Below are 12,538 nucleotides of genomic sequence, written 5' to 3'. Positions count from 1 at the left end.
CAAGTGATTCTCTTTCCCTGTCTTCTTCATTTTCTCTTAGTGAAGCTCTCCTCCAGGTTTTAAATGGAAGCTTCCCCTTCCATTTAAGGCCCCATCGTGCTTGGCTTACCATTTCTTGGGGGTATTTCTGTCTCTTGTCCTCTTTCCCACTTCAAGGCCTGATCATGGCCTTGAGGTCTCTTCATTCTGAACCTCATTTCTGGAGGGGATCTTATCAGCTTCCTTTCTGGACCCACTGTTGTTGACTTGTTCTATATTTGACAGAGTTCAACCCCAAAGGTAGGTTCAAGAGTACAAGCCACCAAAGGTCATGTATTCCCCTGAGCATGCTCAGTCAGCCTGCAGCAGACCTCACGGGGCACACCCCCTCGCCTCCCACTCTGCTGCATCCCAGCTCCCAAGACTGTGTGCTGATTCTCCACATTTGCTTAAATTTAATGACTTAACCTAAATAGGTACAAAACTACTCATTTCATGTTGACAGAGCAAGTCAGGTTCAGTGCTAATACTGCTTTCTAGTTTCAGGAATGGACCTGTGATAATTTTCAATGATCAGGTTATTTGAAGTGGGAAGACCCACCTTAAATGTGGGTGGCATCTTCCTGTGCCACCCCAGATAACAGGAGGTCCGAGGAAAAAGCTTCACTTTTAACCTGTTGCTTTCATGTCTTACTGGTGAGTTCATCAGCTGTAATGCAGCCACTGGTGCTAAATGCCCTTGCTGATATCAGAGCCTGTCGTCTTTAGGCTTCAGTGTGACTTAAGGGAAGTACCGCTCCAAAGACCTTCCAGGCCTTCAGACCCAGGGTGGGCCTGCTAGGGTATCCATGCTTATAGACTGAGATTAAGTTCTCTGCCTGTCTAGTGTGAAGACAGCCACTGATGGTGTCTCCTGACAATACTGTGCAAGCCAATCTAATAAATCCCCTTTAATAAATATTCGTTCTTTTGGTCTATTTCTCTATGGGACCCTAGCTAATCTGTGAGCCTGGAGAATAAGACCATTTTGTCTTTGGTTTGTACATACCTTTATCAAAACAAAACAATACATTATCTCCAGTGTGAATACTGGCATGCCATTTTATTCAAGGAAGACCTGTTATAATGATGAAGGGATTAGAGAACAATTTTAACCCTCATCAACACCCAGGCAAGTGTAATGCATCCATCTCTTGTGGAGTTTGTAATACAAGAATCCCCAGGAGAGGTTTTGGCAGATGTGGCAAGGTGTTTTGATCAAGTACTACCACGCTGTAGCACATCTCTGTATCTATTTGGCTGACTGTAATTTTATCAGTTTATCCTACACAAAAGTAATAGTGTTTGGGAACAGCTTGGCAGGATATGCCCATTGCTGCTACAGTGTCATGAATCTTACGGGAGTCACCAACCACTTCCTTTCTGATTGGATTTAAGGGCTGCTTAACAAGATGGAGCTTTGGTATTATTTGTTAACTAGGGTAATAAAAACTAAAACTAATGAGGTCACAGGCCCTAGAGAAACAACTCAAAACTATTACTCAGATAAATGTGTGGATTTTAAACTGCCCCCCTAAGTTATTTTATACCCCCAAATTAGTGCATCTCTCTACCTTCATCAAAGAGGCTTCTCTGAGCGTAGATGAAGATGAATATGGATATCTAAAGCTGGAACGGGGTCTCACATTCTATCACTGAGCCATACTTAAAAGCTCCTTTTTGATTTCTAGTTTTAGACAGTATCACTGTGTTGCCCAGGATAGCACTGAAATCACGCTAAACTGGAATATAGTCTTCTGTTGAATACCGTGGTTAAAGACAATGCAGAGGACTTCTGGACAAGTCAAGGACACACAGCCCGGCACCCAAGGTGTCATCATTCCCTATGCAGCATTTTCCCCTCCAAAACCTATATCTCAAACTATGCCAATACTACCCCTGGGCAGAGGGGAATAGAGATGCCGTAGACTGTTAGCAAATGCCAGGCTGGGCCACACAGGCAGCAGCCCTTAAGGGCGAGCAGGGTTATATGCATTCTCATCAATGGATGAAGGTAGGAACTACGCATGTCTGAAGGGGCTGCTGGGTTTGTGAACTCTAGTAGGTGACCCACTTGGCTAACTGCTAATTCTAGCTGCCTGGTGTCATCAGAGAGTTCTACAGCTAAGTGACTTGATTTTATGGCTGCAGTGATTGATTGTAACAGAGTATATTGTCAGACTGAGGCACACTGTACTTCTCCAGAAAATACTAGAAATGATTTGGGCTCTGCTATTTAAGAAGTTCTATATCAACTATCATTGTTTCCCCTTTGTGAATTACTTTGTTCCCTGCTGATAACGTCCATGTAGAGCACCTGTGTGGCAAAGGAAATTAACAGATGTATCTTCTTACCTTATTTTAACTCTTGGTATACTATCTGGAAAAGAACCACTTTTCCTATGCCACGCAAAGGGCAAACAGATAAATAATGAATACGTAAACACAGTACTCTTCAGGTTTTGACTTTGCAAGGTGTGCTTTATTTAAGTCAGTCCTGAACCCCAAGTACACAGGAGTGGGTTGTTGACAGATTCTAGCCCATTCAATGAATCTTCTCAGAAACTTTATTTTTAATATTGAATGAAAACTATATTTCACTCATAAATTTTCATGCTACATTGCTAATTCATGAAGAGGTTGTGTTTCCAATGATAATAATTTAAGAAAAGGCCATTTTTTTATTTCCCCAAGCTCAATATACATATTTCTTTCATAATTATGAACTTAAAAAACCCGTCTTAGATGTAAAAATGTGAATTGGAATATGTAAACTCTTTGATATGCCTGAAAAACAGCAAGGAAAATGTCATACTGGAAAAACCACTGCCTTAAATCACGGAGATGGGAGAAAGCATACGAGAGGGGGCGGGGAGAGGCAGAAGGGGCGGGGAGAGGCAGAAGAGCCCTGTGGCCTCAGTCACTGGAGTTACAAAGCTGAGGTGTTCCCATCAGGCTGGACTGACCGCTGCTGTCCTTCTGTTTCTGGCGCAATAGGAGCCATCCGAAGCAGAATGGTCACCGCTCCCTGGGGGTGGCAACCACCCGACCTCAAAGCAGGAGTCCACGGAGTTGCTTTGCTGAGTGTTTTTTCCTGAGAAGTCACTGGTGTTTCATAGAAAGATTCTTACTAGTCTTCAGTTGAGATAAGGCAGTGGGAGTGTCACTAATGTTATCTTTTTGCTTAGGCTGAGGCTTGTCCTTCCACCAACATCGTCTGGGTCACGGGTCCCGTCTGTCCTCTTGAACGTCGGGCAGTGCTGCTGCCTCCTATTGCTGCTGCACATCTGGAGTGTGCTGAGGGCTCCGGGGCTCCCTGCTCAGCAGTTTCCCCACTGTGGGAAGAGCTGTGTGTTGCGCTTTGACCACGACATCAGGAAAGGTGAGGTCCCCAGAGAGTAAGACACAGGTGCCTTTCCCTCTTCTCTGAGGGAGGGGACCCTCCCTGAACCTTTCACATAATCAGTAAGAATGCAAGACACTGTCGACTGAGAAAACTCTAAAGCAAAGAGCCCCGATTTCAAAGAAACGAGAGCACAGAGAACTTCAACAGCGCCTTCATGCGCAAGGTGGCTTTGGTGACAAAATCAGCTTCTTTCGGCCACCTGCCAGAGAGAAACCGTTGCTGCCAGACTAGAAATGCTTAGCTCTTCTGAGAGTGTTGTGCTTTTTCTTAATTAAAAAACCAAAATGTTAGCTCTCTTCGCAGTCTGGGTCTTAAGGTATCAGTTTGTTTTTTCTCTAGTCCACTTGATCATCGTTTCTGGCGATCGGTACAGGAATATCAGTTTGGCATAGAGGTCTTCCTCCAGCTCCAGCTCCCCCGTCTCCCGGACTAAAAATATATCTGTGCACAACTTCAAAATTCGGTCCACATTTGGAAGCTCCTCAAACATGATAGAGTGAGAGATGCCACTGAAGAACTCACGGACAAATTTCCCAATTACAAGGACAACTGACGCGTACAATCCCATGATACTGAAAGAGAGCGAGGAGAAATATTCCCCCAACAATTACTATGGTTAGAAACACATTTGGGCAATACTGTGATAAAACGCAACATACTGGGTGGAAACACAATTGCATTGCGTATGCTCTTTTGAAAGTAGCTCTTTTCCCTTTATCAATCTTGTCTGGAGGTCTATTTTAAATAATGAAATGCTGGATGGGAAGGTTTTTTTTTAATGAGGTTAATTTTTAAAAATGTAACATGATGTACTTGTATCTTAGGAGGAATATTGTATTGTACTGTATTGTATTGTAATGTTTAAGCACTAGAAGGCAAGGAAGTGGTCTGGATCTGCTCAGAATTGTGGTGTCTAAGTGATCCATTTGCTCAGGGTCAGAAAGCAACCTAAGACAAACAGTGGTAACACCCTGCCAACTTTCCTGAAACCATGCCATAACAAGAAGGTGCAGAACAAAGGGGTCTCCCAGGCTGTGTGAGTCACACGGGGCATTTTGATGCCTTTGGGTCTCTTGTCCTGTGTTTTGCAATGGAAGGGCATGGCTTTGCGACTTTCAGTACTGTACAGACACAACTCAGCTCCTAGTAGGAGAAAAGCTGCTCTCCCAACTTCACAGCATTCAGACACTATAACTACTGATCGTTACATGTTTCCTTACCCATAGCCAGCCAAGAAGCCCAGACTCGGGGGACTGACTTTGTCATTGAAGACCACCAGCTCCAACGCTTGGGACCCCTGATTGTATATTCTATTTCCGGTCAAGTTGAGAACCCACCACTCACTGTTGGATTTGGTGACATTGTCTCTGAACAAAATGATGGTGATGTTCATGAAGTTATTTTCTGGAAGAGGAGAAAAGCAAAATGAAGGCAGCATGAGAGTCTCAGGATTAGTGGCAAGACCCGTCTGCGTATGTAGTACACAATCCCAGAACGTGAAAGGCACAGGGATAAACACGACAGGCAGGTGGAGAGGGAGCCCTGGGCATCACTCAGATGAGAGTTTTGTCACTGCTGCCCCCTTGTAAAACAGCCAAACCACAGGGAGTAATGGAGGGCCCACCTCCAAAGTGGCTGTGCTGAGCATCCAGAGAGCTGGGTGCACACAAAGCCCTCACCAGTCAACCTTGGGTGCAACTGATCAGTTCGTTTATATTGCCAGCACTTGGCACGTATCTCGTCAGGAGGAAGGCACTTTACCAGCTGTTGAGGGTTTATAGAATGATGTGTAATAATGGTGTTCCTTATTTTAGTGGGAAGAGACTGTGTTCACAATTATGGTCACGTGGCAACTAGCCTAAGGCCAGCATTGTCAAGGTCCCTCCCTTGAGAAAGCCACTTCTTCTGATTGATGGAATCTATGACAGCTTAAAAGAGAAATAGCATGAGGGCTAAGCTTTGCTAGCTCCAGGATGTGGAGGGAGAGAACAGAGATATTCATCTCAGGAAGGACTGATATCAAGAAGTTCTTCAAAACTAGACCACCTATTATTATTAACTTAGGACTTTGGGGTATAGTGATAACTGGGGTTCTCAAGCTCAGAGGCAGTCACAAGAGGACTGTCTGGCCCTGGGTTCAGAGAGCTCTAGGTTTGGATCTGGTTCTACTGAGTATGTTGCTCAGGTGTGTCCTCCACGCCTCAAGCTCTTTGCGTGTAAACCAGAGATAACCATCAGCTTATGCTACACATGTCTGGGGTGACATCATTGGATGTAAGGGGTGGCAGGAGCTGTAAGGGAGGAGGGAATTCCATGGCACTGCAGGATGGAAGACAAAGAGGGCTGGGAATGGGGCACGGGGACAGGCTGGCCTTGAAAACAGTGAGGGCACAGCTTTCGTTGAACCTCCAGGGAAGGAAGTAGGGCGCTGTGAATAAGATGCTTTACAAGGAGGAGAGAGGTAGGTCAGGAGCAGCCACTGGGCTGAATTGAATCTGCCCTGGCAGCTGGTGGGGAGGCCATCTGCCGAAACAATGGCTGGGAAGAGCTTGAAAACTCACACTGCGTTTTCAGGAGAATCTATCCTTCTTGGGCTAAACAGTTCTACGGCTATTTCTCTTTTAAAAGGAAATAAGAAAACTTCCCCATGTGCGTCGAAGCTGCTCATAAAAGCATGCCCATTTATAGTTAACGAAGAACAGCATGTGGACATGGACTTGGCCTTGCATTTGTCCTCATGCCTCACTAGGGTCATCTCCATGGGAGGCTGTAACTGCTCACTAGCTCAAAGTGAGCATCCTGGAGCCAGGTCGCCAGTACCCATGGTGCCTGGCACAAAATGCTTCACCCAGGATGGCGAAAGGACCCACGCTTGACACCTGCATTACACTTCACCATGATCAAAGAGATCAGCGACTTTCAGGAAATGAAGTCAAACAATTCTCTATAACGAAAATACCATTCTTCAGTGACAGGAGATAGCCGGATACAAAGTTGCCACAGGGCCAGCATAATAAACCCATACCTGACTTGTTTGCTGGTAACCAAAACTGTTATAGAGGCATGTGGTTGACAGAAGTATCACGGGGCACATAGCTGTCCCCCAAAACAACAGCCTTCCTTTCATCACGCCCGTGCTGGAGAAATCCAATAACTGAGACACGCTATTGGTGTGTACTGACCCTGGGGCTCAACCAAGCATATGTCATGTTGTTTTTTATTGTTTTTTTGTTTTTAGTGGGAGAAACCACCATGTTTACCAACGGGTGAGGCAATCCTCTGTAAGCAATCTGGTTGCTCAGAGAATCAGTTAAGCTAAGTCATAAAACATGGGTATGGCTCAGTCAGGGAGAAGCAAGGGAAGAACATGGCTTGCAGGTGTGTCAATGGTTCCCCTCGGCAAGAGAAGGCAGAGGCTTTATGGCTCTGGTAATACAGGGTAAGAGAACTAGAAGGCAGATTGCTAAATGTTCAAAAGGCAGACTTCTAAAACTGAAGACAGGCAGATTTTCACAGTTCTGGAATGGCTTCTCATTCTTACCAGAGAGAAGTTGCTTTATAGGCTTTGAGTTTGAATCACTGGGCGCCTTCACGTAGTACGGGTAGATCCTTTCTATTGTCCTGCACAGTAAGAAAATAAAGAGACGTACTTTAGCTGTTTCCACACCTAAGACTGATGTCTTTGCTGCCATTTTGACCTTTTAGAAAACAATGATAAAAGTACTCATACAATAATATAACATAAAGATATCTTAATTTAGGGGATCTTATAGCCACAGCTCCCCAAAGCTGAGAGTCAATCAATTCTACCCAGAAATACATGTAACTCATGGTACATATAGTTTGAAAATAGCTGCTAGCCTTTCTTACATTTGGACTGAAAAAAAAAAACCATTTTTCCTGGCTAGGTTATTCTTTAGTAGTGAGCTCTTTACTGACTTTATTTATTCATTGGTATTTTTTTTAAAAAAATACCTACAGTACACAGGAGTACCTGGTGAAGGGTGAGCTTGAGGACAGAGCACGGGACCTGGACCCTAAGCTTTGTTTGTCTTAGAGGAGCTGCCTGACTCGTGTTCTCTCCTCTGGAAATGATGGAGAGTGAGGCACTGATGATCTGCAAGAGCCCGGGAACATCAGGGATTCGTGAAGTCAAGGAGGAGCTTAGTATTCAAATGACTGGGTCCTAGTAATCTTCCCATCCAGTGCATCACCATGAGGCCCTGGCAGCCTGGAGTAAGACGCTGGGAAAACTGCCAGTGGGCATGTGGACTATTCTGTCGGTTTTGAATATAGGTCCTCTTCCCTCTGCGAGTTCCTAGTTACCTAATGTAAGTTTGAAACAGAGCACATACGAGGAGTGTTTTTCCCTCCCCCAATTTTCTGTTGCCTCCTGTCTTTTTATCTTCCCACCCATTCTGCCAGTTCGATATTCAGCTGCCCTGGGACAAGAAAGGAGTCTGTCCTTGGCTTTTGATGATTTGTGGCAGTAGGAGCAAGGCTTGTTACTCAGAGGGAAGATCAGCAGAGCCTGCTAGACTGTAAGACAGGGGCAGGGAAGGGCAGGTGTCAACACTGGAGGCAATCTGTGAAGCCATCTCCTGCCTGCTTTCTTCCTTTGAAGGTGGATGGTCCACTGGGTACCTAGCTCAGGAGGTAGGCATGATGACAGAAAGCCTGAATTAAGTGAAGTCCTTGTCCTACCCCTTTAAGGGAGCGGCCTTCGGACCAGGGAAATGAAGCAAACACTGGCTTGTATTATGACGGACAGGTAGATGCACGAGAACGTGAGGAGTTTCGACACCTCTAGACACACGGGGGATCAGCACAGTGACACCCCAGTGGGTAGAGAATGGGGTCTACAGACTGAGGGAGGGTTGCCTTGCAGCAGGCATTGGCCACCCAGAGTGGAAGAACAGTGTGCCTCACGGTGGAAGGAGAGCAGGACACTTCACCATGGATGGAGAATGTCCCCGGAGCCACCCCCAGTCATTCACAACATACACATAACGACCGGCAAATTGGAGACAGAGTCCTGGGACTGAGAACTGTCACTTGCATCCTCAAACGAGTTGGGTTGCATCAGAAGTCTCCACATTCTGACGCAAGCTCTGGTCACAGGGCTACTCAACTTACACAGGAGTGTTTGAGCTTTCTGTGTCGTTGCCGGCGATCATTTTAGCTATATTATTTCGTGTTTCGTTTGCCAGAGGGAAAGAAAGCTTATCAGTTGCTATTTCTGCTTTGGCACCCAGAGTCATGTTTCTGTGATGGAAGGAATAAGAAGAAAAAGGAAAAAGCTGAAGGTTAGTGATTGCTCTACGGTCTGGAGGAGAGACCCGTGCACACTTGACTCACTGTTGTGTCTCACCAAGTTTTCAGTGAGTCCAGATTTTTTCATCCCAACCGTCCCGGTCACCCCACCTCCATTTCCACCCTCTTAAGCAGTCAAATTCATAAAATTGCGGGAGACCTCAACCCCATGAGGCAGAATAGAGGGATTAGAGTCTGCTGGCCAAGCAGCAACTGTCATGATGAGCTCATGGGAGTCTCAGAGACATTCTTATGCAAAAGTAATGATGTCAGTCTCCATGGTAACCAGCAGACCCTGTGTTTAATCAGAAGTTACTTTTGTTATGATTTGGTCGCTCTTCAAAGCAAGGGCTAGAAAACAAGTGTTTGGCCACTGGTCCAAATGGGAACTGAGAGATAGGAGACATTAAGGAGAAAATGAAGTTATGGAAAACACTGAATGACCTCTTTGAAGGGGCCCTTTCCCGTTTTCTTATGAGCTCACTTTAGAGTCTAAGATTTCCTCAGAACTTGTCATGATCCCTTCATTTTGCTGTTTAGCTTTTTCTATACAAGGTTTCCCTCTGTAGCCCAGGCTAGCTGTATTGCTCAGGCTGCCCACTGTGATTTTCTTCTGAATGCTAGAATTACAGGTGTGAGCTATGACGATTTCTTATAAGCCAGGAAGTTCAAGTTGTGGTTTCAAATGAGCCTGCTGGAGGTCTTCCTGGGGTTCTGGTCCTCAAGACTGTGACAAAGGAATCTAAGTAGCCATATTCCATTGTGCTGAGGTCCCCCAGTGCCCATGACTAAAGCACTGGGTGAAATGTCTAGATGCAGGACCTTTTAGCAAGACATCCTTAGGTTTTCCAAAGGCAAAGTCGGGGGTGTATTTTCAGGCTTGGTTCTGGTGGGGTTAGGGGTAGAGCTGGCTCTCCTGCTTCTGGGACTGCTAAGGTACCCCCCAAATCTCACACCCACAGAACAGACCTCCCAAGGCTTCTCTAGTGGAGCAGGGATGCCGGTGGGACCCAAGCCTGCAAACACAGTTCTCTATTACTCAGACCAAACTTCAACTTTTCATAGTGATCTTAACTGAGCACACGGACTCTATTTTCTAACCCATTATTTCCCTTCTTTCTTTACTCTTCTGTCTTGCTTACAGAATTCATTGCTGGCCTCTCTTAGAAAAGAAAAAAAAAAAAAAAGAAAGCTGATTTAAAAAGACCCTAAGCCATTCTTAGTCTGGTCATTGGTTCCTAGAAAAGCCATATTTCATCAGTGAAATGCAAGCTTTAGCAGAAAAGGCAAGTGGCTGAACGTAAAGATTGTGTCAAGTGGTGTTACTGTTTGTTCCCCCAGCCTAAGGGAAGAGTAGGGTTAGGGAAGGATGCATGGAAGGAAACACAGTAACTACCTCTGAATACTCCATGAAAAAACAACAGAGAAGAAACTATTGGGGTCGGTGAGCTCCTGTATCATTTTCTGCTTACTGGGAGGGCTGATGGTCCACAAAGAATTTGAGTTTCCTTCCAGTTCTGCGACTGTTATGTCTTCTTTTTCATAATTCTCCAGAAATTGCATAGCACCCTGCACACACACAAACATACACGTTGTGAATGGATTCTACACATGCTGCTCATGAAGGAAGCAACTCATCTTTCGTTCAACCGATTTTACGAAGAAGTCTCCATAGGGAGGATTGTTTACACGGTGCCCCGGCTTTAGGTTTCCCAGAGCAGGAACATGGCAGTTCCAGTCACATGCCCAAGCGTTCCTATCCACCCAGAAAGGTGGGCCTCATAATCCACATCATGTTTCCCCATTGCCAAGAAATCCGTGAACTGAGGAAGCAGACCCTCCTCACAGGAGACAGGATTCAATCCACCCAGGCCCTGTCCTTAGGGATGCTGATCATTTGAGATTAGTTTTGTTGCTATGGCCTTTAAGCGACGATTTTAAATAGAAGCATCTGTTTGCCTGATCTGTTTCCGTAAATTGAAACTATCCTCTGTGAAACTTTTTTATGATGAAACTCGTGTTATTATCTTATTGTTATTATGTTATTATAAACGATAGAGAAATGAACAACATTGGCTACATCCCCGCCACGAGCACACTATCAAGGACTTATATAATAAGGGACACGTTTCTTTTGGTTTGACATTTTAAAATATAATAGTCTGATTCTTTTCCCATCTATATTTTATTTGAGAACTTGTCATAAAACTAATAGGATTCTTAAAGACATTTTTATCACAAGAGAAATTACTTAGGAAATCATCTCTTCAGATAACAAAGCGTGTACTGTGAATATGGTCAGAAGCGCGGACCTTTTCTTCCAGGAGGAAGTGCCAGCTGGATTCATGTAATATGTTTGGTATGATTTCCTTAACCAACCAGTTTTTTCTAACACTCAAATCACTTCAGTTTCTGCCATCAAAAGCAATGTGTTCTTAGGCAAGCATCCACCTAGTTGCTTTCCCATATTTTGAATTAATTTTTTTAACTTGAGGTTCCCAGAGCAAGCAGGCCAATCAAAGACCAATATCACCAGTTTAAAAACTATATGTATTTGTTTAAATGAGCAAAACCCTGTTGAACTTTCATTAAAATGTTCCAAGTTAAACTCGTGTTTGCTGTCATTTATATTTCTCATGCTATCTAAGTAGCTGATGACTGGCCGGGTGCCACAGGCAACTGAGGCGTCTAGAAAAATTCATCATCTCACCACTAGGGGGCAGAGCAAAGCTATCCAGCTTTCTGACACCAGCACGAGAGCCCGCATCGAGGCCGTCTTCCTTGAGTTCTGCCCACATTTACTTACGGTGTTGGTGGTGAAAGAGTGTAGGAATGTTTTATACTTTGCATTGTCCATAACCTTCAGCTGGCTTTGCTGGGCACTCATTGTGAAGATAGGCTGCAAAACAAAAGTACATGGCAGTCAGCAGGAGACGCCGGTACTTCCCTGCATTTGGGTTAAAGTAAAACCATTTCCTCTTTAGGAACTACTGATCCCCTGAAGGCAGTTGGCCTCAGAGATCTCTTTCTACACGGATTAGTCCTATACTCAAAACCAATGAACCGTACTATTATTATTGTTGTTGCTGTTTTACTATTTGCTGTGCTAGGGATCAAACCCAGGCCCTTGCACATCCTCGGCAACACAACTTCCCTGTCCTTCATATACCACATGTCTTCTGATCAGAGAGCATTTAGGTAAAGCTCTGGCATCAACCGGGGAATGGTGGCGCATGCCTTTAATCCCAGCACTTGGGAGGCAGAGGCAGGAGGATCTCTGTGAATTTGAGGCCAGCCTGGGCTACAGAGTGAGTTCCAGGGCAGTCAGGGCTACACAGAGAAATCCTGTCCTGGAAAAAACAACAAAACAAAACTGGCATTGAGAACTATTACTACGAACCCTAGTCAGGGCTCTCATGAATAAATGCTGCATTAGGAGAGGTCCCAAACCATGGGGGAAGCTAGGTTACCTGATACCCTCCCAGGGTGATTGTGACTGACACATCCAGGGGCTGGTTGATAACCCCCGCGACAGATTTGATCAGGGACATGAAGAGCAGCGGGAACCACACGATACAGATGAGCAAGACGATGATCATACCGCCCATGCCGTACTTCACCGCTTTCTTCTTCTTCTGGCCCCGGGGCTGGGGGTATCTCTGCAACACAAGGATTCAGAAAGATTCAGCAGGTGCCCGAGAGAAGAGGGAGGAGGCAGGGTCAGACAAGAGTGAGCGCTTCCCTCACTGCCCTGGGGAATACAGACTTGGTCCTGATTCCTCTTCACAAGGGGCAGAGACC

At 45.1% G+C, this 12,538-nt stretch overlaps 1 protein-coding gene across 1 annotated transcript in view; it reads right to left on the bottom strand.

Annotated features, from left to right (window-relative positions):
- Nucleotides 1-2,486: 2,486 nt before the first annotated feature.
- The window catches only part of Piezo2 (piezo type mechanosensitive ion channel component 2), a 285,223-nt gene continuing 275,171 nt past the window's right edge, over nucleotides 2,487-12,538 (bottom strand). Inside the window, exons 45-51 of the mRNA XM_075971116.1 lie at nucleotides 12,208-12,396; nucleotides 11,544-11,636; nucleotides 10,134-10,306; nucleotides 8,561-8,689; nucleotides 6,966-7,045; nucleotides 4,645-4,828; nucleotides 2,487-3,996 (exon numbers count right to left, since the gene is read on the bottom strand). Of these exons, the coding sequence (XP_075827231.1) occupies nucleotides 3,744-3,996; nucleotides 4,645-4,828; nucleotides 6,966-7,045; nucleotides 8,561-8,689; nucleotides 10,134-10,306; nucleotides 11,544-11,636; nucleotides 12,208-12,396 (1,101 nt within the window). The 3' untranslated portion in view covers nucleotides 2,487-3,743. The remainder of the gene's footprint in view (nucleotides 3,997-4,644; nucleotides 4,829-6,965; nucleotides 7,046-8,560; nucleotides 8,690-10,133; nucleotides 10,307-11,543; nucleotides 11,637-12,207; nucleotides 12,397-12,538) is intronic.

Source organism: Microtus pennsylvanicus, chromosome 4 (assembly GCF_037038515.1).
Source record: "Microtus pennsylvanicus isolate mMicPen1 chromosome 4, mMicPen1.hap1, whole genome shotgun sequence".
In the NCBI taxonomy this organism is placed as follows: domain Eukaryota; kingdom Metazoa; phylum Chordata; class Mammalia; order Rodentia; family Cricetidae; genus Microtus; species Microtus pennsylvanicus.
Note: the sequence above shows the minus strand (reverse complement) of the source record. Positions and strands in the feature narration are given on the sequence as shown.